Source organism: Dama dama, chromosome 22, assembly GCF_033118175.1.
Source record: "Dama dama isolate Ldn47 chromosome 22, ASM3311817v1, whole genome shotgun sequence".
In the NCBI taxonomy this organism is placed as follows: Eukaryota; Metazoa; Chordata; class Mammalia; order Artiodactyla; family Cervidae; genus Dama; species Dama dama.
In genome coordinates this window covers 19774583-19800605 of record NC_083702.1, presented here as the reverse complement: position 1 = coordinate 19800605, position 26023 = coordinate 19774583, and the positions used below count along the sequence as shown (strand labels likewise).

Genomic DNA, 26023 nt, shown 5'->3' with positions numbered 1-26023 from the left:
TTGCATTGGAAGATACACATAGCAATGATGATCTATTATGTATTTGCTTTCCTCTTTTTAAAATATTTAGCCACACTACATGGCATGCAGGATCCTAGTTCCCTACCAGGGATTGAACCCATGCCTCTTGCATTATCTAATTAGCCTACAGTAGATGGTAATTTCCTAACTAGCCTACAGTAAATGGTATAATTGCTAAGTTGTGTCCGACTCTTGCAACCCCGTGAACTGTAGCCTGCCAGGCTCCTCTGTCCATGGGATTCTCCAGGCAAGAATACTGGAGTGGGTTGCCATGTCCTCCTCCAGGGGATCTTCCCAAACCATGAATTGAACCTGAGCCTCCTGCATTGCAGACAGGTTCTTTTTTTTTTTTTTTTTTGATTAGTTGGAGGCTAATTACTTCACAACATTTCAGTGGGTTTTGTCATACATTGATATGAATCAGCCATAGAATTACACGTATTCCCCATCCTGATCCCCCGCAGACAGGTTCTTTACCAACTGAGCTACAAGGGAAGCCCAAGCCTACAGTAGATGTTAATTTCCCACCCACTTGACCATAACGTTTTCACAAAGGCTTTATTCTGAAAACAAAATATCTTTACTCAAGTCATATTAATGACAAAATTTGAGGGTACTAAAATTATTAATTAGAGCAGTATTTTGATCCTCTCCTTGAATCACCAGATATTGACATTCTGCACTTATTTTGCATTGAACTTAATAACTTATCTGGATGACATTGATACTATGGCAATATATTCTTATAGTAATTATACTCTAATCTAGCAAATGGGAGAAAAATAGAATAAAAAGATATTACCAAGGGGAAATAAGGCAGTCCAAATGACAGTAATATATAACATGAAAATTGAGGAGATAAATGAAATAGATCATTTAAGATAAACAATTTTAGAACATAGAAAGGAAGTTCCAGCCACAAGGTTTCTATTTCCTGCATTAAAGCAACTGCTTACTAGATGATAACTTAAGAAACTAGTTCCCAGGGAAGAAGTGAATGGCACATTTCTAAAAACCAGTTTATAGCTCGCTAAGTAAAACACTTCCAGACTGGAGAAAGATCTATGGGGAGAGATGTCTTAAATTTCCTAGCCAACAGTAAATCTTCTAACCACAAACGGTGTTGGGTTCATAGCAGATGTTCAATGAATATCAGTTGCTAAATGTATGATTTAATGAATGAATGGGATTCCAAGGAAATATGACTCTTCAAATTATTTCCATCTCAAAGATAGGAATCTCCAACTTTTCATTCTTTACTTGGATATTCTATTTCCTAAACTATTTATTTTCTACAAATTTAAAAAGGATATCTCAGATTCTGGGAAATTCCTGCTTGCCTCTTCATGCTTCACCTGCAGTTGTGAGAAGGTACATTTCAGAGAGCAGGGAAAACCCATAGGTCACCACAACAACACATTGTAAACTGTCTGGGCCTCTGGAGCATAAATTAAAGAGAACAGGAGTATCTGAGCGAGTAGGAGGTAAGAGGAAGGGGGTGGAGACAACGTAGCTGAATATAAACGCTGAGGTATCTCAAAGACTCAGAGACGGAACAAGAGCTCCAGCAGAGACTTTCCAGTAGGTTGGCTCCACCTAGGATTAACCGGGGGACTGTGACAAGGATAAAGATGACTTCTGAAGATTTTTCTGCAACAGAGACCAGCTCCTTGCACCTGAAAAGAGAACAACAAAGTAAGTCAAGTCTTATTCTCTAAATACTGGTAATATCTCTATTTATGTTTATATCTATCTATCTATGATATATACCAGTAGTCAGGGAGAAAATCAAGCTTGCCTTTTGCGGAAAAACTTGGCTATGTTCCATTTGAGCAAGATACAAGAGAAAGTGGGAAGAAGTAAATATTTTTTTATCTATGTGAACACAGAATACCTGAGACTCAAAAGGAAATCACAAGGGTGAATTTTAGAAACTCCTTAAAGATCCATCTCTTTGTTTTATTTTATACCATCTCAGTTTTTCAGATTTAATTAGAAAATCCCCTCTATAGCCCAGTGAGCTATCATTTTTTCATAGCCATCTGGACATCCCCTAGGAAGCACTGCCTCTCTTTATGAAAAATTCTATTTTTCTAATAAATAATTATGTTCTTGACTTGGTGAACCTTGTACCATTTTTGCTTTTTGTGGGCTTTATCTTGTGTTCTCAAGAAGACATCCTCCAGTTGCTGGGAACACAGGTTTCCAGACTTTGAGAGAATAGCCATATAAGTATCTGGATATTTATAGTGTCCAAAGGCAATTTATTGTGAGAACCTCATAAAGAATTCTTGAAAAAAAAAAAAAAGAATTCTTGAAAACACAATCTTCTTCTCTAGTCCTATGGGGACTCTTCCCCTCCATTTCGCTTTTCTATTAGTTGCTGTTGCAGTTCGGTCACTAAGTTGTGTCTAACTCTTCGTGAACCCATGGATTGCAGCATGTCGGGCTCCCCTGTCCTCCACTGTTTCCCAGAATTTGCGCATATTCATGTCTCTTGAGTCAGTGATGCTATCTAACCGTCTCATTCTCTACTGCCCACTTCTCTTCCTGCCTTCAGTCTTTCCCAGCATCATGGTCTTTTCCAATGAGTCGGCCCTTTGCATTAGGTGGCCAAAGTGTTGGAGCTTCAGCATTAGTCTTTCCAGTGCATATTCAGAGTTGATTTCCTTTAGGATTGACTGGTTTGATCTTGCACTCCATGGGGCTCTCGAGAGTCCCCCAGAACCACAATTTGCAAGCACCTTTCTTTGGCACTCACTTTTCTATTTCACCTTTCTAACCGTGGACTTCAAATTCTATATGAATCATTTTTCTTCCTTTCTTTTATTTTTCATCAAAATATGATTACCTTTGCTATGTCACTTTTCTCCTTTTCTGTTTGTCTAATCTATCCACGGATCTTTTCACCTCTTGTCACCAGGATTTTCCCATTGTTTTCCAATAACTTTTTTGGTGAAGCTTTCTTGACTTATTTCGTTTCTCTCTCTCTTCCTCTCATGTTAATGAGGTGCCCCAAACACCAGAAGGTAAGAACTAGAGTTTACTTGTAAACACAACTATCCAGTAACAAAGAATGTGTTCCGAACAACAGAGGTAAAAATATCTAAAGGAGAGAGTTGTTTTCTGAATATGTGTCTACTAGCATGATTTGCTTTAGAAAAGCATTCATTGCCTCTGATAAACCCATCTTTCACTTAAGAACACAACATCAAGTGTGGATATTGCAAGCGACACAAATTTTTTGGTGACCAGATACCCATTGCTTGATGACTCAGCTGAGTTTCCTGAAAGAAAAGTATATTTAAGAATAAAACCATTCAATAATAGCATAATTGAAATAAGAAGGATTAATTGAAGGAGTTCTGAACTTTTCCTGAAATCATCCCAATCTTCTATTGAATATTATATTTATGAATATTTACTCTATGCTGCTGTTTTAGCTTTTTCAGTGTGAACAATCTTTTAGCACCACCCCTGCAGGATTCGATATGTACTAGAGGATTTGTTTTCAAATTTCTCCATTAATGGACAGGGCTTGTAACCAAAGTGGAAGTATACTCTTAGGGGAGTGTTTTGTTGCCTAGGTGATAAAACAAACTGTGAATAACAATAGCCCTAACTAATGGTAATAATGTAAAATCAGAGAATCACCTCCGCAGCTTACCCATTGGATGTCCAAGCCAACAGTGTGAGTCCAATGGATAAGCTAATGGACTCTGGCATCCATGAGCTACTTGGATGCATTGGTACCTGCTGAGGAGCCAGAGATGTTCCTGCATTGAGTGTGAGCCCCTTCATTGAGTCTCACATGGTGAGAAGTGAAACTAGGCAGAGAGCTCTGAACTTGCTACCCTAAATACCAAGTGCTGCTTCTGGTAATAGTTGTATGTTGATGAGAAAATAAAGATTTGCTTTAACAAGTTGAGAGAAATAGAACCAGATAGAAGTGAAGTAAAGTCTTCTCTTGGAAAATGTGAAAGCAGATCTATGCTGGGAAAAACAACCTTCAGAAGAGGCAAAAGTTGTCTTAACATCCATTGCATAGTAAATTGCTTTGAAGGAAAACAGTATCTCTTTGTCTAGTTTAACCTTAAAGAATACAAATATATGTTGAATTTTCATAGCTATTGAGTACATATTTGGGGAAATATTTTATAATCTCATTATTGTGACTGGATTCTATCATTTCTAGCCAAAAATAACTTATTCAAAATTTGAGGAAATGTAACTTATAAATTTCATATAAGAAGGTAGGGAGACATATAATTTTTTTTTTTTAATGCCTCAAGAGAAAATCAAATGTCTCTTTCTTACTTATATAGCCTGCCTCATCATCCACTTTCTCTCTTCAGGTCATGTCACTGGAACTTACTCTGCAACATATCATGAAGGGTCCATTCAAGTTCCTATCCCATGTGCTGTAGTAAATGTGGTCTTCATCACCACTCTTATCATAGCTCTCATTGCTCTATCAGGTGAGTCTACACTTCATGAGTTCATCAAAAATTAATCAGAATTTTAATCTTATATCATCTCATTTTTCATACATGGTCAAGTTCCTAGGAAATATAAAATATGGTTCCACACTCCTTAGATAACTGATACAATACTTTTCTAGTTTTCTAGAGCTTTAGAACTATTAAAAATTGTCTATAATTTATATAATATCATGGGAGAAAATTACATGTGAGAAGGTATTTAACTCTGGAACAAAAGGTGCTGATTTAGTCTCTAAACAAATAGACATTTAACTGGAAAAGTGTGGGCTGCCCATTCATTGTTGATTAAAAAATGCTATCTAAGCCATAGATTAATATGGAATTGGACAGTCTCTTATCTCAAAAGACACACAATGGTGGGTATGGATAATTGAGATAATTAAGAATATGTCTAGAAGCTTTCAAGAGCTAGTTTTGTTACGGTATTTGAAACATACAGCTATACCAAGATACATTTGTGTTTTATAAAGACATGAAATTTTACAGTGTTAGGATACATCCCCAGCCATAAACTTTTTTTGTATTCTGAACTGCTACTCTGCTAGTATTCTCTCCTCCATCTAGCTATATAGAGTTATATCTATTACATCTTCAAATTCTTCCCCCTCTGCATTCAGATGCAAAACCTGAATAGGAATTTATAATGTACTGGGCTGACCATAAAATTCATTCAGTTTTTCTGTTACCTTGAACCAACTTTTCAGCCAACCCCAATACTTTATACCCCTTTTCAACTAGAGTCAAAAGACTATTTTCAAGATTTTTAAAATTTCCCCTCCATTTTCTGACCAAAGTGACACCCTCTCATTTCTTAGACCTTGTACAATGATGATAAGATACAATAAGAGATCAGAGAAAGTGAAAAACTGCCTTTTTGCTCTTTACAGAATTTATCTTCGTTTTTTTATATCTTTAAAAGGAGCATAACTTATAAACATTCTGAATCAGTGTGCTGTACACAGAAGCTAATATATTGTATGTCAACTATACTTCCATAAAATTTTTTTAATTCATCTTCTTTCCTCTCTTCCTTTATCACCTAGTAGAGTATCCCTGAACTACTTTGTACCCTATGGGTATTTGGTTCCTTATGTTGCTAAAACAAACCATTTTTATGTTCACAGTGGGCCAGTACAACTGTCCAGGACAATATGTGTCATCAGCACCACCAAACACCCATGTGTTTCCATGCTCAGATGATTGGATTGGACACAAGGGGAAATGCTATCTTATTTCCAAGAAAACAAAGAACTGGACCTTGGCCCAAAACTCTTGCTCCAAACACGGTGCCACTCTTGCTGTCATTGATTCTAAAGAGGACATGGTAAGATAACATTCGAAAAGAATTCCATAAAGTATTGGTATTCTTTGTTATTTTATATAGCTAATCCGTGGTTTTCTTCTGTTTCCTTCTAAGCGTAGATATTCTGTCTGTCTCTGAGCCGGGAAAACTTAGTCACAGGAAACCACATGATCAGCCTGAGGTCCAAATAAGAGTCCAGTGTAGTCTTTAAGTGTGATGTGCTTAGCTTCAAAGACCAGAAATCCAAATGAGCTGAACCCACATAGCGCTATTAACCGTTAGTTAATACAAATGATCAGCTGAGCTCCAATGCTTACTAGTCGCAGATTTGAGAAACAGAATTTATTACATACTTATCAGGAGGGGTGGTTTAACATACACTTCCTTTGTTCTTTTTTCAAGAACTTTTTAAAACAACATGTGGGTAGAGCTGAACACTGGATCGGGCTGAAAAATGAAGCTGGCCAGACATGGAAATGGTCAAATGGCCAAGAATTTAACAACTGGTGAGTTTCAAGATATCTCTTTATGCTCCCAAGGCTGCCAGCTCCCAAAGCTGGCAGCTTTCTGGTTTTTCTTTCAAAGTGTTGTTCTATATGAAGGTTGTGCTCTTAGAAGCAGAGCTTTAACATTCTCTTTTGTGTGTTATATTCTGTGGGAAGGGTCTCCTACCTCCAGGATCTAATGTCTGATGATTCAAAGTGGAGCTGATAAATATATATATATATATATATATATATATATATATATATATATATATATAAAATAAAGTGTACCATAAATGTAATGTGCTTGAATCATCCCAAAACCATCCCCTTGCCCCAGTCCATGGAGAAATTATCTTCCATGAAACCTGTCCCTGCTACCAAAATGGTTGAGGGCAGCTAAACTATGGAATTCTAAAAGAAGGACTTTAATAGTAATATTATCCTTTTTTATCTGCTTGGAGTTCATACAATAAGTACTTCTAGTAATTTGATCTGAGTAAATTCTAGTGAAATAAGATTCAAATATTCCAGGTATAATTATGATGATGTGAAAAAAAATTTCCAATCTAATATTTGTATTTTATTGACAAGCTAGTTTTTGGAAAGGGATTCCCTTTTAACTTTCCCAGTTCTCATATCCACAGGGATAAAGAACAATATTTCCAATACCTATTGATAATTAGAAGCTTCTATGGATCTGAGAGAAAACTTGCCCCAAAATTAAAGATGCTGACTTTATTTCCATTACCTGTACATTTTCAAGTTTGAAGGACACTGTACAAGTTTAATGTTAATCTTTGTCACTCAGATGTGAATGAACTGCTAGGTCTCTAGTTTCATGAAAATGAGAGAGTCAGAGAATTAGTTTAAATCTCTAGAAAAAGAATCCTTAGTATGCCCCACATCCACAAAATTGTATGAATTAACATGCATGATTGTTGAATGTGTGCACTTCCTGGGAAGTTTCTAGAAGGGTCTATGAACTCAAAAATAAACAAGAGTCGCTCCTGTAGCGACACACCAGCCAAATGAATGGAGCCCTTTACCGTCAAGTTTGTATCTTCTCTCCACATACTGTTCCTTTCCATCTTTGACTACTGTCTCTACAGATTGTTCTGTGATCATTTGACTGGCGTACCTGCCTCATGCATTCCAGCTTAAAAAATAAAAAGCAGAAGCCATCACCACCACCACCACCACCACAAAGTTGATTTTCATATAACTGAACGGAAATGATGGGCTTAAACTGATTCCGGTTTCTTTATTGTTTGACAGGTTCAACCTTACGGGGTCTGAGAACTGTGCAGTTCTGAACAGTGCAGAGGTCAGCAGCACAGAATGTGACAAGAATTTACACTGGATATGTAGCAAACCTTACAAATAAAGAGGACATTCTAACATGGAACTCTAGGAAATGTGACAAGTGTGGCTGCATGCCGCTCTTTGGTCAGAAGTTTCCCATAAAGACTTTGTGAAAAAAAAGCTTTGTATTATTTGGGAAACTTTCTTCCATGCAAGACTGGAAAAAAGGGAGGAAAATTCCAGGCATGTCTGCATTATGGAATACTCCTGCCATGATCTGAAAGTATCACAGGTTGACTGATAAATCTTGTCCAAGGATGAGAAAAATGACTTCAAAGCTTTTGAGTGCACTTTATATATTTTTAACTCAGAGATAATAAAATAACTAGGTGTAGAGTTATTATTTATTGTTGAATGACTACAAACAATGTATGCCCTTCATGCATTTGTACTGTATGAAGGAATTAGACAGTGGTGTTAAAAACTGAATGTAAGCAAAGGAAAATTTAACTGGTAGCACAGAGATTTAGTCTAAATGCATTTTACGAGCTCCAAGGATATTAGTAAATGGGCAAATGCTTATGAAATGAAACTTTGTAATATTTCTCTCTTTTTAAAGAAGTTTGTCAGATTTTTTTTTGTAATTTCTCCCCCAAACAATGGGGTGATTAGGTATTTATATTATTTTTTTCACTTTTTCTCCGTAAGCCTGTCTTTTTCAATGTTATATAAATTATTGCCTTATATACAGTCTCTCACAAAGATAAGGGAAAAAACAAAGAATATGAGGAATATTTGTAAAACAGATAAAAGTGTTGGAAAATGTGAAATATGTGATGTGGCAAATCTCTATCAGGAAAAAGTCTGTATTGTTCAATTCTGGAATAATAATAGTTCTATCTGCTTATAAATGTGTGTCTTTCCTGATACAATTCTATCATGTGCAATACTTCATGTGAAGTATTTCCTAAGTGCAATAAAGTATGTTTATTTGTTTGTCTTTTGTATCCAGTGCAATTATAAGCTGCCTTTATGTATGTTAAAATAAAAGTAAAAAAAAAAATGGTTTCTAAGAAACGGTGATTCCTACAATATATACTAAAACTTACATCTCATACTAGAAAGAAAGAAGTAGAATAATATAACATTTTTTGGAAGACATACCTATTATAAAACCTTAGCTTTATAATGATTTGTACCTGGAAAGTGGTTTCCATGTGTGTTTTCAGAGAGCTGTATACAGCAAAAGTTCAGTAAATAGTCTAACTGACTTGAGAGGAATTTATGTCAATTAAAAATTTTTCACTCTATAACTTTATTTTTTCTTTTTTTTAACTTTTTAAATTTTGTATTGGAGTATAGATGAGTAATTATGTGATAGTTTCAGGAAAACAACGAAGGGACTCAGCCATACCTATATATGTACCTATTCTTCCCCCAAATCTCCTTCCATTACGGATGCCACATAACATTGAGCACAGTTCCCTGTGTTATACAATAGGCCCTTGCTGGTTATCCATTTCAAATACAGTAATGTGTACATGTCGATGCAAATGTTGTCCAAGTTTCACCTCTACCTCTCTAGTTGACCAGCTGTTTATTTAGAATTCGGTAGAAATTTCATTATTAGCTAGAAATTAAGTTAGTTAATACAAGAAAATGGACTTAGAACAGTACTTAGTTCAAACTGAACCCCAGTTCAGTTCAGTCACTCAGTCATGTCCGACTCTTTGCAACCCCATGGAATACAGCACGCCAGGCTTACCTGTCCATCACCAACTCCCAGAGCTTGCTCAAACTCATGTCCATCGAGCCAGTAATGCCATCCAACCATCTCACCCACTGTCATCCCCTTTTACTCCTGCCTTCAATCTTTCCCAGCATCAGGGTCTTTTCCAAGAAGTCAGTTCTTCACATCAGGTGGCCAAATTGTTGGAGTTTCAGCTTCAGCATCAGTCCTTCTAATGAATATTCAAGACTGATTTCTTTTAGGATGGACTGATTGGATCTCCTTGCAGTCCAAGGGACTCTCAAGAGTCTTCTCCAATATCACAGATCAAAAGCATCAATTCTTTGGACTCAGCTTTCTTTATAGTCCAACTCTCATATCCATACATCACCACTGGAAAAACCATAGCTTTGACTAGATGGACCTTTGTTGGCAAAGTAATGTCTCTGCTTTTTAAATATGCTATCTAGGATGGTCATAGCTTTTCTTCCAAGGAGCAAGAGTCTTCTAATTTCAAGCCTGCAGTCACCATGTGCAGTGATTTTGGAGCCCCCAAAAGTAAAGTCTGTCACTGTTTCCATTGTTTCCCCATCTATTTGCCATGAAGTGATGGGACTGGATGCCATGATCTTAGTTTTCTGAATGTTGAGTTTTAAGCCAACTTTTTCACTCTCCTCTTTCACTTTTAAGAGGCTTTTTAGTTCCTCGCTTTTTGCCATAAGGGTGGTGGCCTCTGCATATTTGAGGTTATTGATATTTCTCCCGGCAATCTTGATTTCAGCTTGTGTTTCATCCAGCCTGGCATTTCTCATGATGTACTCTGCACATATGTTAAATAAGCAGGTTGACAGTATACAGCCTTGATGTACTCCTTTTCCTATTTGGAACCAGTCTGTTGTTCCATGTCTAGTTCTAACTGTTGCTTCTTGACCTGCATACAGATTTCTCAGGAGGCAGGTAAGGTGGTCTGGTGTTCCCATTGCTTGAAGAATTTTCCATAGTTTGTTCTGATCCACAGTCAAAGGCTTTGGTGTATTCAATAAAGCAGAAGTATTTTTTTTTTTTTTTTTTGGAACTCTCTTGCTTTTTCAATGATCCAGCGGATGTTGGCAATTTGATCTCTGGTTCTTTTGCCTTTTCTAAATCCAACTTGAACATCTGGAAGTCCATAGTTCACATATTGTTGAAGCCTGGCTTGGAGAATTTTGAGCATTTCTTTGCTAGTGTGTGAGATGAGTGCAATTATGCAGTAGTTTGAACATTCTTTGGCATTGCCTTTCTAAAGGATTTGAATGAAATCTGACCTTTTCTAGTCCTGTGGCCACTGCTGAGTTTTCCAAATTTGCTGGCATATTGAGTGAAGCACTTTCACAGCATTATCTTTTAGGATTTGAAATAGTTCAGCTGAAATTCCGTCACCTCCAGTAGCTTTGTTCATAGTGATGCTTCCTAACACCCACTTGATTTCTCATTCCAAGATATTTGGCTCTAGGTGGGCGATCACACCATCATCGTTACCTGAGTCATGAAGGTCTTTTTTAATATGGTTCTTCTGTGTATTCCTGTCACCTCTTCTTAATATCTTCTGCTTCTGTTAGATCCATACCATTTCTGTCCTTCATCATGCCCATCTTTGCACAATAGGTTCCCTTGTATCTATAATTTTCTTGAAGAGATCTCTAGTCTTTCCCATTCAATAATTTTTTCCTCTATTTCTTTGCATTGATCATTGAGGAAGGCTTTCTTATCTCTCCTTGCTATTCTTTGTAACTCTGCATCCAAATGGGTATATCTTTCCTTTTCTTCTTTGCCTTTTGCTTCTCTTCTTTTCTCAGCTATTTGTACGGCCTCCTCAGACAACCATTTTGTCTTTCTGCATTTCTTTTTCTTGGGGATGGTCTTGATCACTGCTTCCTGTACATGTCACAAACCTCCGTCCATAGTTCTTCAGGCACTCTGTCTATCAGATATAATCCCTTGAAACTATTTGTCACTTCCACTTATAATAAGGGATTTGATTTAGGTCATACCTGAATGGTCTTGTGGTTTTCCCCACTTGCTTCAATTTAAGTCTGAATTTGGCAATAAGGATACGGTCCACAGGGTTGCAAAGAGTCAGACACGACTGAAGCAACTTAGCACACATCCCCACACTAGGCAAGATAATCCCCCCTCCCCAAAATTAATGATTTTGGAAAATATCAGTATGTCAGATTACAAGCAAGAAATTCCGATAAGATTAATGTCATAGACTTTCAGGTCGATTACCCTGAATTGTCTAGGTAGCCCCAAACTAATTACGAACATACTTTGTTTTATTGTCCTTTGCCTACTGCATTTTTCACATCTTGAAGTCTTGTGGCAACTCTGCATCAAACAAACCTATCAGTGCCATATTTTCAACAGAATTTTCTCACTTCATGTGTCTGTGTCACTCTTTGGTAATTCTAGCAATATTTCTTTATATTTATTATGATGATCTGGTGTCAGTGATCTTGGGTGTTTCTACTGCAAAAAGATTACGACTCACTTCAAGATGATGATTAGAATTTATCAACAGTATTTATTTAAGTTTTTTTTTTTTTATGTGGACCATTTTTAAAGTCTTTGTTGAATTTGTCTCTGTTTTATGTTTTGCTTTGTTTGCCTCAAGGCATGTGCTATCTTAGCTCCCCAACCAGGGATGGAACTCACACCCTCTGCACTGGAAGGCAAAGTCTTAACCCCTGGAGCACCAGGGAAGTCCCAGAAGTAAAATATTTTTAAATTAAGGTATGTTCATTGATATGTTTTAAACACAATGCTATTGCTCACTCAATAGGCTACAGTATGATGTAAACATAACTTTTATATGCATCAGGATACCAAAAAGTCTGCCTGACTTGTTTCCTTGTGACATACCCTTTATTGTGGTGGTCTAGAAACAAACCTGTACTATCTCTGAACTCTGCCTGTGTATGAGACTTTAAAAGCAGAGAAATTTCTCCAGCTAGAGTTAGATTGGCCTGAAGAAGAGGTCAGAGAGATTAGAAGCATTTTTGCTGGCTTGAAGATGGAGCAGACAGCAGGATAAAGAAGGCTGTTGGCTTTAAGAAGTGGACAGTCAGCAAGTAAGTGAAAATTAAACCACTTCAGTCAAAGAAACTGGCATTCCCAACTAGTTGCTCAAGCTTGAAAGTGTTTCTTTCTGAGGTCCTCCACAAGGAAAGGAAGCCCTTCTGACACCTTGATTTTGGCCTCATAAACCCTAAGCAGAAAGAACTCAGTCACACTGATCCTGAACCTCTGAGTTATAGAAACAGTAAGATAATAAATACGTGTGGTTTTAAAATGTGCGATTTGTAGTAATTTGTTATGGCACCAAGAGAAAACTAATAATTTTTTCAGCTAATTTCTGCTGAATAAAAATACAATTGATTTTTTTATATTCATTTTGCATATCCAGGGACCTCTCAACTCACTTATTAATTCTAATAATTTATCAGTAGGGTTACTTGGATTTTCTATAAGTGGGATTGCATCTATGGCTGATGTGTGCTTTGTTTTTTCCTTTCAAAACTTTATAACTTTTAAAAAATTATTGCATTTGTTAAGGCCATCAGTAATCATGTTACGTAAATGTGATGACAGTGAATATTTTGTCCTCAATCTCAAAGAGAAAGTTTTCAACAATTACCTTTAACATAATGTTGAATATAGTTTTCTTTGCTTGTTTGGTTGTTTATTCTTTTTGGAGGGGTGATAGTAGTGATATATATTATCAAACTAAGAAAAAATTCTATTTCTTTTGAGACATTAATTTTATCATTATAGTTTTTAGCTCTAAATTCCATTTTCATCATTTTTTGTAATTTCCAAGTTTCAGCCAAAATTCTAAACTATTTTATTTCCTCAAACTCATTTTAAGTACGCTATTATTTCAAATATTTGTATTTCTTTTTAAAATACAAAATATGTATATTTAAGAACTAATTATATGCAAGTCTAATTTTCTTTAAATTATATTTGGATTTTCCTATGTTGAAGTCTGCTTGACTTTGTATTAATACTTTCAAGAGCCCCTTGTGGCTCAGCTGGCAAAGAACCCACCTGCAACGTGGGAGACCTGGGTTCGATCCCTGAGTTAAGAAGATCCCCTGGAAAAGGGAAAGGCTACCCAGTCCAGTATTCTGGACTGGAGGATTCCATGGACTACTGTCCATGGGGTCACAAAGAGTTGGACATGACTGAGTGACCTTCACTTACTTACTTTATTTAAAGCCCTTGGAGGTCTTTATCTGCTATTATTTCTAATTGTTATTTTTTATGTTACCTATTTACTCAAATACTCATTTTGTGCCACTGTTGTGGAGTACTAGATTTTGTCTGTGAAAGAATGTAATAAATGTCTTAGAACTGAAATAATACTATATTCTTTGACCAAGCCAGACTTAGTATTCCTCTTACTTAACTAAATCTTAGGTTTCTTCCTGACTGTAGGATCCTGACCTCCTTCTTCTTGGAGCATTTATTTGAAAAATTTTGTAATTGAAAATTCTTTCTCTGTTGCTTTGAGATATAAATTTTCTTCCAGCCTCTTGCAAGTTTGACAGCTCAAAAATACTTTTCTCAAGCACCTGTGAGCCATCCCTTTGAAGTATGATCACCAAGGAGAGAGCACCCCTGCCTCCCAGTCTCAAAAGAAGGCTAGGAGCAAAATGTATGTACTGTGCTCAGTTGTATTCAACTTTTTGTGACCCCATAGACTGTAGCCCACAAGCTCCTCTGTCTATGGGATTTCCCAGGCAAGAATACTGGAGTGGGTTGCCATTCCTTCTCCAAGGGGTCTTCCCCACCCAGGGATCAAACCCAGGTCTCTCCCATTGCTGGCAGATTTTTTTTTTTTTTAACACTCAGCCACCATAGAAGAAGGTGGCTAAAATACTGTTGAGCAAATAAGCACCAATTAGCCAACACAAATGGCCTAAGTACATTGACTACCTTCTAACATTGTCCAGCACCTTCTGACTCCAACACTCAAAAATCCTCTTGCCTTTTGTTTCAGTAAAATTGACTTCAATTTCTTCACTTGCTAAAATGGGCTTCAATAAGCTCTTCCTCTCCTGTACAACCCATTCAGTATAACTTTTCTTTGGCATCTGGCAGAAGTTAAATTTGCTTATAGCAAATCATCACAGTCATGAACAATCTAGGATCCCTTTCTTTAACTTTAGATACTAAAGGGACTTGAAGTTGAGCTTGGTCTCCTTCAAAGACCAGCCTACTTTCAGATCAGTCTTCCTCCTAGAGTGGTGTTTTTCAGCCTGGGAGGATTTTTGTTCCTCAAAGGATATTTAGCCATGTCTAGAGATATTTTTGATTCTTCAACATGGTGCAGAATAAAAGCAGCAGGAGGTTTGCTCCTGGCATCCAGACGGTAGAAGTAAAGGAAGCGTCTAAACAGCCCCCAACAACAAAGAATCGTCTGACTTAAATTGTCAGTAGTTTCCAGATTGGAACTCTTGTCCTTGGGTGTAGATTTTGGTGAGCCAACCCAGCCAGATATACTGACTTTTCAGTCCCTCAATCCCACTTGAAGACCAGAATTATTCTCCCTTCTAAGACACCAAAGCCTTGTTCAGGAACTCAGTTTCTTTGTCCGTCTTTGAAAATCTTCTATAGATAAAGGAGCTCTTCTTTCCTGGTTTCAGCTTCTTTTAGATCTACATTGTGCCAGTTTTCATTACTTTGCCATCTCACTGATGCCTTTAATATGGTTTAAAATATTTTACCTACTTTATAAGTTGCCCTCAGTAGGAACAGGCTTAGTATGGCCTATTGAATGATTACCCATGCCTTTTATGACTAGCCAAATAAGACCACTTGAAGGCTCATGCTGCCTTTAAGAAATTTCTTCTGAATATTTCTCAAACTTATTGGAGAGTGCTTAGAAACTTGGTTATTTTCTATCTCTGACTCTGAACTGTTGTTTCAGGCTTTCTTTAGTCACATTTTGCTGAATAATACCTGATTCCATGTGGTACAAGCTTCAGCTCACAGTACTTGGCTAAGTTTGAGGACATTTGTTCCTTATATTATCCAAAGCACCAAAAATATAAAAGTGACAAAAGTTCGCACTGAATGATGATATTGTTCCAATAAACATAATTTTTAAATAGCAATAATTATAACAGCTTTATCTGGTGCGTCTCTCCGGTATTCTTGCCTGGAGAATGCCATGGACTGAGGAGCCTGGTCGCAAAATAGTCAGCTTACTGGCTAAACAAATCAGATTGTTGTTATTGTTTATGGTAACCACAATCGCACAGCGCCCTCTGCTGGTAGGAGGTTTTTTCCGCCGCAGTTTCCACTTGATAAAACTTGCCAGTTCTTCTGGTGTGAAAGTGAAGTCGCTCAGTCATGTACGACTCTTTGCGACCCCATGGAATGTAGCCTACCAGGCTCCTCCATCCATGGGATTTTTCAGGCAAGAATACTGGAGTGGGTTGCCATTTCCTTCTCCAGGAGATCTTCCTGACCCAGGGATGAACCCGGGTGTCCCGCATTGTAGGCAGACACTTTACCGTCTGAGCCACCAGGGAAAGATCTCTTCCGGTGAGATCCTTTTAAAACCATCTACTCAGTGCACCAGCCCCGAGCACTTGTCTCATGCATCCAACCTGGGCTGGTGATCTGTTTCACCCTTGATAATATACATGTTTCGATGCTGTTCTCTCAAAACATCCCACCCTCGCCTTCTCCCACAGAGTCCAAAACTCTGTTCTGTACATCTATGTCTCTTTTTCTGTTTTGCATATAGGGTTATCGTTACCATCTTTCTAAATTCCATATATATATGCGTTAGTATACTGTATTGGTCTTTGTTTTTCTGGCTTACTTCACTCTGTATAATGGGCTCCAGTTTCATCCATCTCAGAAGACCCAGAGGGATGGGGTGGGGAGGGAGATGGGTGGGGGGATCTGAATGGGGAATACATGTAAATCCATGGCTGATGCATGTCAATGTATGGCAAAAACCACTACAATATTGTAAAGTAATTAGCCTCCAACTAATAAAAACAAATGGGGGAGGGGGGAGAAAAAAACAAAAAACCATCTACTCTTTTCCTGGGCTTCTCTAGTGGCTCAGACGGTAAAGAATCTGCCTGCAATGCAGGAAACCTAGGTTTGATCCCTGGGTCGGGAAGATCCCCTGGAGAAAGGAATGGCAACCTACTCCAGTATTCTTGCCTGGAGACTCCCATAGACAGAGGAGCCTGGTGGGCAACAGTCCATGGGTTTACAGAGTCAGAGATGATTGAGTGACTAACACAACAACAGCTCTTTCCATAATTCCTATAGGTGTCTGTCAAAAACATCAGTGACAACTGCTTCATTTTCTAAAGCAGCAATACTATCCGTGGAGGCAAAAAGCTGACCAAAATTTAAAAGGAAAAATTTTGCTCATTGTTAAATTTTTGATACTTGTTGCGTGTGGATTTTGAAAAGTAGACTTTGAACCCATTCCTAGCAATCTGGAAAGTCATGCACATTTAGAGTATGCATGTCCAGGAATGATTTCAAAAAGCCCAAACTCTCACCTCTAACTGACCTTGAGATGCTGTACTAATCGGAATTGAAGGCCAAAGGAAATTTTTAGCTGTCTTTGTGAGTGATGAAGCTGTCTCCATAGCCACCCAGATTCCCTTAACAAAGACTGAGATTTACACCTTAAAAAACTGAAAAATCAGTTAGAAAAAGACAGACAAGAATATGCAAACTTTTGAAAGGGCAAAAGACTTGAAAGGGAGTTGCACAAAAAATAGACATCAAAATGACACATCAGCTTATCAAAACCCTCAAAATTGTCATCAGAGAAATGGACATGAAAACTAAAAAGAGTGACTGCACATCTCCCTCAGTATCAAAATTTTAATTAAAAAATGAACAAGAATAAAACGAGAATACCAAATGTTAGTGAGAACTTGTTTTATTTGGAAAAAAGAAGAAAAACTTCTAAAGGAAGTGTAAATTGATGAGGACACCCTCGGTTTGACAATGTCTACTATATTTGACCACCTCATGCGAAGAGTTGACTCATTGGAAAAGACCCTGATGCTGGGAGGGATTGGGGACAGGAGGAGAAGGGGACGACAGAGGATGAGATGGCTGGATGGCATCACCGGCTCGATGGACATGAGTTTGAGTAAACTCCGGGTGTTGGTGATGGACAGGGAGGCCTGGCGTGCTGTGATTCATGGGGTCGCAAAGAGTCGGACACGACTGAGTGACTGAACTGAACTATAAATGAATGTGCAGGTAGCTCAGGATCCAGGAATTTGACTTATTTACTAACAAAAATAAAAGTGGTATGCATATGAAGAACGGTGCAAAAAATTCTCAGCAGTTTTATTCATCACAGCCCTGAAGTGGAAACAACACAGATGCCCAGCAGCTGTAAAACAGATCAGTTGTGGTGCAACTGTACTATGATGCTCTGTATCTGTGACAGCACAAATAAGGACTGAAAATCTGATGAGCAGAGTAGCTTGACATAAAATACTACAAACTGTGCAATTCTATTTTTATGAAGCTCTTTGAAACCCTGGAGTGACAAGGATTGCTGCAAATCCTGAAGGTACTTCTTTACGGTACCTTTCTGCCTGGCTGGTCCATTTGTTCATCAGCCTTATTTGTTACTAAAACTAAATTCTTTTTTCTCTTTAATGTTCACATCTCATTTCAAGTTTCTCTCTGATGAACTTCTAGGCTACAGTAGAACCTCGTGCTTGCTCTGCTGGATAATTTTTTTGATTCATATATTAAATGTTAGTAAATGGTTTCTCTCACTAAAAACTCAGCTCCCTGGGGAAAGGATACTCTTTTGAATCTCAGATTCTTGTTCCAAGGGAAGCCATTGAATTTAGCCAGTGAGTTTATATGCGTTGGTGTCAAATAATCTTTCAGATTTCTGCTCAGCTCCTATACTTCTATGTGATTTTAGGTAAGTTACTTTGATTCCTCATCAATAAATAGGGATAATAAGTCACCTAGCTTTTATATTTGTTGTAATATGTGAGGTTTAAACGAGCTAATATCTGAAACACATGATGATCTTAGTAAATGTTAATTTTTAGCTAATGCAATCTCCAGTATATATTTACAGATTTAATGCAAATTGAGTTTAGTGTCTTACTGTGACTATCTTTATATTAAATTTGTGAAAATTTTGTGTAAATATTATAAGCTTTATATATATTTCATGAAAATTGATCTACTAATGGAAATACACCCAATGTTTCCCTGAACAGAAAATATTTGGAGATCTCTCTCTCTCTCTTGATGTATACCTCACAACATATAAATAAATCCAGACAGGCACAGGAACATAAATTTGAATGATACTGTATATTTTAACAACATGCCATCTGACAGAAAGTGCCACAAAAACTGAGAACCAATCTAAACTGGAATTGTGATAACCAATCTAAACTTTTAAACTATATTTTAAGTTCACAAGTATAAAAACCTATTCAGACAAATTACTGAAAATTGTCATTTCTCTGACAACATATATGTTGTCTTTGTTGACAAAAATCTCTTGATTCTATTGAGAGAGTCAATTCCTAGGCAGGTTGATAAGAAGTTTTGGGATCTCCAAAGAGAGAGGGAATTCTGGTCTGGAATTCTCAAGGAGGAGGAAAGGACAAACTTTTTCTTTTTTTTCCCTCTACATTCCTTAGGATTATATAATAATAATGTCTCCTGCTTGAAGACAGTTTCTGCAAAAAAAAAAAAACCTCCTGGCTAATCCTGTTATCTTAAAATGTAAATTATGTGAATGGGTCTAGTAAGGTCTTTACAACCTCCAGACATTCTTTTGATTCATTGTAATAACTAATTAAAAGTCTATAACTCCATTGCTAACACTAGTGAGGGGGCACTCTTTCCACCCCTTCTGATGTCTATGTCAGAAGGTTTCTCTATCTCTTTTATATTTTAATAAAACTTTATTACACAAAAACTCTGCACAATCAAGCCTTGTCTCTGGCCCCAGATTGAATCCTTCTCCTCTGGAGGCCAAGAATCCCAGCGTCTTTCATGGTTTAGCAACAACCGTTCACTATTTTGGACAAAATTCTGTGCTGATAAATATAAAATGTCTCAGGTGTTGGTGATATCAATTACTAGTTAGAGACTACTGGTCCCTCCATTTTTGCTTAAAACTTAATCTCACTTCGTGTACTTGAAATTAAAAATTCTATTTTTTTCTTTTAATGTAAAATTTCACTCTTCATCTTAGAACATATTTCCTCTTTTTGTAACCACCTCACATTCTTGATTTGCACAATTTCCTTCTCCTACAACTCCCCAAAATGTGGTTAATTACTTAATCCATTGTATTATCTGTGTCTTTGATGTTAACCAATACAGACCTTCATTTTTTATTATGCTGTTGCATCTTATTTTTCTTCATTGCACTTTAATAATGTTGGTAGAAAAAGAGACTTTTCTAAATTCTTAAGAATGCATGCAAGCTGTTGTTAAATAATCAGTCTTCCTTAAGCACTACTATTTTTAGTCTCTTTTTGTAAACAAAAAATTTACCTCTTTCAGAGGTAAGTAGAGTAAAAATAAAGTACCACATGGATAAGGAAGAAGTTAGAAAAATATTAGGATGAATAGCAAAGGAAGCCAGTGGTGTACAAGAAAAAGTAGCAATATTTATATACTTTATTTATAGTTTATTAAACTATATAATATAGTTTATTACACATTATAATGTTCAATAATACAATGTTACTCTCGTATTATTATATCTATTATAGATTAGAACTTTGGCATTGAAAAGATAAATTTGTCCAAAGGTGTTTAGCTGCTACATTTTGAAGTCAAGATTTAGGCCCAGGCTTTTAAAGTTCCAAATTCAGGGGAGGAGCTAAGATGGTGGAGGAATAGGATGGGGACCACTTTCTCCCCTACAAATTCATCAAAAGAACATTTGAACGCTGAGCAAACTGCACAAAACAACTTATGATTGCTAGCAGAGGATATCAGGTGCCGAGAAAAGCAGCCCATTGTCTTCAAAAGGAGCACGACTGAACAAGCGAACCTAAACAAGAGACCACGTCCACCTGCTTGTGTCAGGGTGGAAATTAGACATTGAAGAAACCAGCAAACAGAAGCCAAATAAACAAAGAGAACCGCTTCAGAAGTGACAGGTGAAACAGATTAAAATCCCAGTAGTTAACACCGACTACACCGGAAGAGGCCTATAGATATCGAGAAGTGTAAGCTGGAACAAGGAGCTATCTGAAACTGAACCGAACCCACACTGCCCACAACAGCTCCAGAGAAATTCCATTTTTACTATTTTTTTTTTAAATTTAAAAGAAACATTTTTTTCTTCTTATTTTTGTTTTTTTTTTAATTTTATTCTCTTTTATTTTCTTTCAAAATTACCTACTAATCCTCTATTACTCCTTAATTTTCATTTTCTTTTATTTTCTTTTAAAGTCCTCTATTACTCCTCTATTATTCCTTAATTTTCTTTTTCATTTCACTATAACCTTGCAAAAAAAAAAAGACCCTATTTTTAAAGCGAACTTCATATATATTTCATAAATTTTTTATGTTTTTGTTTTTAATATTGTATTTTTAAGAGTCTAACCTCGACTCTAGATGTTTCTAATCTTTGTTTTTCAGTATTTGATATCAGTTTTGGACATTTAAGAATCCAATATTCAGTACCCATTTTTACTCAGGAGAGTGACGATTATTCTCTCCCCCTTTTGACTCTCCTTTTTCTCCCCCAGATCACCTCTATTTCCTCCTGCCCCCTTCTCCTCCCAATCCATTTCTGTGAATCTCTGTGGGTGTTCTGGGCTATGGAGAACACTTAGGAAACAGAGTATTAGCTAGATTTGTCTCTCTCCTCTTGAGTCCCCCTTTTCCTCATCTTGCTCATCTCTATCTCCCTCCTCCCTCTCTTCTTTATGTAACTCTGTGAACCTCTCTGGGTGTCCCTCATTGTGGAAAATCTTTTCAGCATTAACCTAGAAGTTCTACTATCAGTGCTGTATAGTTGGAGAAGTCTTGAGGTTACTGCAAGAATAAGACTGAAATCCAGAGGCAGGAGACCTAAGCCCAAAACCTGAGAACACCAGAAAACTCCTACAGAAAACTCCACCAGAAAACTGACTACAGGGAACATTAAGTAAAAAGAGATCATCCAAAAGCCTCCATACCTACACTGAAACCAACCACCACCCAAGAGCCAATAAGTTCCAGAGCAAGACATGCCATGCAAATTCTCCAGCAACACAGGAACATAGCCCTGAGCATCAACATACAGACAGCCCAAAGTCACACCAAACACATAGACACATCTCAAAACTCACTACTGGACACTCCATTGCACTCCAGAGAGAAGAAATCCAGTTCCACCCACCAGAACACTGACACAAGATTCCCTAACCAGGAAACCTTGACAAGCCAATCATCCAACCCCACCCACTGGCTGAAAACTCCACAATAAAAAGGAACCACAGACCACCAGAATACAGAAAGCCCACTCCAGACACAGCAATCTAAACAAGATGAAAAGACAAAGAAATACCCAACAGGTAAAGGAACATGAAAAACGCCCACCAAACCAAACAAAAGAGGAGGAGATAGGGAATCTACCTGAAAAAGAATTTAGAATAATGATAATAAAAATGATCCAAAATCTTGAAAACAAAATGGAGTTAGAGATGAATAGCCTGGAGACAAGGATTGAGAAGTGCAAGAAATGTTTAACAAGGACCTAGAAGAAATAAAAAAAGAGTCAATTAAAAACAAATAATGCAATAAATGAGATAAAAAACACTCTGGAGGGAACCAACAGTAGAATAACAGAGACAGAAGATAGGATAAGTGAGGTAAAAGATAAAATGGTGGAAATAAAAGAAGCAGAGAGGAAAAAAGAGAAAAGAATCAAAAGAAATGAGGACAACCTCAGGGACCTCTGGGACAATGTGAAACGTCCCAACATTCGAATTATAGGAGTCCCAGAAGAAGAAGACAAAAAGAAAGGCCATGAGAAAGTACTCGAGGAGATAACAGCTGAAAACTTCCCTAAAATGGGGAAGGAAATAATTACACAAGTCCAAGAAACCCAGAGAGTCCCAAACAGGATAAAACCAAGGCGAAACACCCCAAGACACATATTAATCAAATTAACAAAGATCAAACACAAAGAACAAATATTAAAAGCAGCAAGGGAGAAACAACAAATAACACACAAAGGGATTCCCATAAGGATAACAGCTGATCTATCAATAGAAACCCTCCAGGCCAGAAGGGAATGGCAGAACATACTGAAAGTAATGAAAGAGAATAACCTAGAACCCAGATTACTGTACCCAGCAAAGATCTCATTCAGATATGAAGGAGAATTCAAAAGTTTTACAGACAAGCAAAAGCTGAGAGAATTCAGCACCACCAAACCAGCTCTTCAACAAATGCTAAAGGATCTTCTCTAGACAGGAAACACAGAAAGGCTGTATAAACATGAACCCAAAACAACAAACTAAATGGCAACGGGACCACACCTATCAATAATTACCTTAAATGTAAATGGGTTGAATGCCCCAACCAAAAGACAAAGACTGGATGAATGGATACAAAAACAAGACCTCTATATATGCTGTCTACAAGAGACACACCTCAAAACAAGGGACACATACAGACTGAAATTGAAGGGCTGGAAAAAAAATATTTCATGCAAATGGAGACCAAAAGAAAGCAGGAGTCGCAATACTCATATCAGATAAAATAGACTTTAAAATAAAGGCTGTGAAAAGAGACAAAGAAGGACAATATATAATGATCAAAGGATCAATCCAAGAAGAAGATATAATTATAAATATACATGCACCCAACATAGGAGGACCGCAATATGTAAGACAAATGCTAACGAGTATATGAAAGGGGAAATTAACAATAACATAATAATAGTGGGAGACTTTAATACCCCACTCACACCTATGGATGGATCAAATAAACAGAAAATTAACAGGGAAACGCAAACTTTAAATGACACAGTAGACCAGCTAGACCTAATTGATATTTATAGGACATTTCATCCCAAAATAATCAATTTCACCTTTTTCTCAAGTGCACACGGAACCTTCTCCAGAATTGATCACATGCTGCGCCATAAATCTAGCCTTGGGAAATTCAAAAAAATTGAAATCATTCCAGTCATCTTTTCTGACCACAAGGCACTAAGATTAGATCTCAATTACAGGGAAAAAAGCTATTAAAAATTCAAACATATGTAAGCTAAATAACACGCTTCTGAATAACCAACAAATCACAGAAGAAATCAAAAAAGAAATCAAAATATGCATAGACATGAAAGAAAATGAAAACACAACAACCCAAAACCTATGGGACACTGTAAAAGCAGTGCTAAGGGGAAGGTTCATAGCATTACAGGCTTACCTCAAGAAACAAGAAAAAAGTCAAATAAATAACCTAGTTCTACACCTAAAGCAATAGAGAAGGAAGAAATGAAGAACCCCAGTGTTAGTATAAGGAAAGAAATCTTAAAAATTAGGGCAGAAATAAATGCAAAAGAAACAAAAGAGACGATAGCAAAATTCAACAAAGCTAAAAGCTGGTTTTTTGAAAAAGATGCATAAAATTGACAAAGAGTTAGCCAGACTCATCAAGAAACAAAGGGAGAAGAACCAAATCAACAAAATTAGAAATGAAAATGGAGAGATCACAACAGACAACACTGAAATACAAAAGATCATAAGAGACTATTACCAACAGCTCTATGCCAATAAAATGGCCAACTTGGAAGAAATGGACAAATTCTTAGAAAAGTATAACTTTCCAAAACTGAACCAGGAAGAACTAGAAGATCTTAACAGACCCATCACAAGCAAGGAAATCGAAACTGTAATCAGAAATCTTCCAGCAAACAAAAGCCCAGGACCAGATGGCTTCACAGCTGAATTCTACCAAAAATTTAGAGAAGAGCTAACACCTATCTTACTCAAACTCTTCCAGAAAATTGCAGAAGAAGGTAAACTCCCAAACTCATTCTAAGGGGCCACCATCACCCTAATTCCAAAACCAGACAAAGACACCACAAAAAAAGGAAAACTACAGGCCAATATCACTGATGAACATAGATGCAAAAATCCTTAACAATATTCTAGAAAACAGAATCCAACAACATATTAAAAAAATCATACACCATGACCAAGTGGGCTTTATCCCAGGAATGCAAGGATTCTTTAATATCCACAAATCAATTAATGTAATACACCACATTAACATTTTGAAAGATAAAATCCATATGATTATCTCAATAGATGCAGAAAAAGCCTTTGACAAAATTCAACATCCATTTATGATAAAAACTCTCCAGAAAGCAGGCATAGAAGGAACATACCTCAACATAATAAAAGCTATGTATAACAAACCCAAAGCAACATTATCCTCAATGGTGAAAAATTGAAAGCATTTCCCCTGAAATCAGGAACAAGACAAGGGTGCCCACTCTCACCACTACTATTCAACATAGTTTTGGAAGTTTTGGCTACAGAAATCAGAGCAGAAAAAGAAATAAAAAGAATCCAGATAGGAAAAGAAGAAATGAAATGAAAAAAAAAAAAAAGAAATGAAACTGCTTGCAGATGACATGATGCTCTACATAGAAAACCCTAAAGACTCTTCCAGAAAATTACTAGAGCTAATCAATGAATATAGTAAACTTGCAGGATATAAAATGAACACACAGAAATCCCTTGCATTCCTATACACTAACAATGAGAAAACAGAAAGAGAAATTAAGGAATCAATACCATTCACCATTGCAACAAAAAGAATAAAATACTTAGGAGGATATCTACCTAAAGAAATAAAAGACCTATATATAGAAAACTATAAAACACTGATGAAAGAAATCAAAGAGGACATAAACAGATGGAGAAATATACCGTATTCGTGGATTGGAAGAATCAATATTGTGAAAATGAGTATATTACAAAAAGCAATCTATAGATTCAATGCAATCCCTATCAAGCTACCAACAGTATTCTTTGCAGAACTAGAACAAATAATTTTACAATTTGTATGGAAATACAAAAAACCTCAAATAGCCAAAGCAATCTTGAGAAAGAGGAATGGAACTAGAGGAATCAACCTGCCTGACTTCAGACTCTACTACAAAGCCACAGTCATCAAGACAGTATGGTACTGGCACAAAGACAGAAATATAGATCAATGGAACAAATAGAAAGCCCAGAGATAAATCCACTTACCTATGGACAGCTTATCTTCAATAAAGGAGGCAAGAATATACAATGGAAAAAAGACAACCTCTTTAACAAGGGGTTCTGGGAAAACTGGTCAACCACTTGTAAAAGAATGAAACTAGAACACTTTCTAACACCATACTCAAAAATAAACTCAAAATGGATTAAAGATCTAAATGGAAGACCAGAAACTATAAAACTCCTAGAGGAGAACATAGGCAAAACACTCTCCGACATAAATCACAGCAAGATCCTCTATGACCCACCTCCCAGAATATTGGAAATAAAAGCAAAAATAAACAAATGGGGCCTAATGAAACTTAAAAGCTTTTGTACTACAAAGGAAACTATAAGCAAGATGAAAAGACAGCCTTCAGATT

General features: G+C 36.8%; 1 protein-coding gene across 1 annotated transcript; it reads left to right on the top strand.

The window, feature by feature from the left end:
- The first annotated feature begins 1566 nt into the window (after window positions 1–1566).
- On the top strand, window positions 1567–8911 carry CD69 (CD69 molecule). Its single transcript, XM_061124908.1, has 5 exons — window positions 1567–1716; window positions 4377–4499; window positions 5648–5847; window positions 6229–6332; window positions 7590–8911. The coding sequence occupies exons 1-5, from the start codon at window positions 1653–1655 to the stop codon at window positions 7696–7698; spliced, it is 600 nt and encodes a 199-aa protein (XP_060980891.1). The 5' UTR covers window positions 1567–1652; the 3' UTR covers window positions 7699–8911.
- The last annotated feature ends 17112 nt before the right edge of the window (window positions 8912–26023 follow it).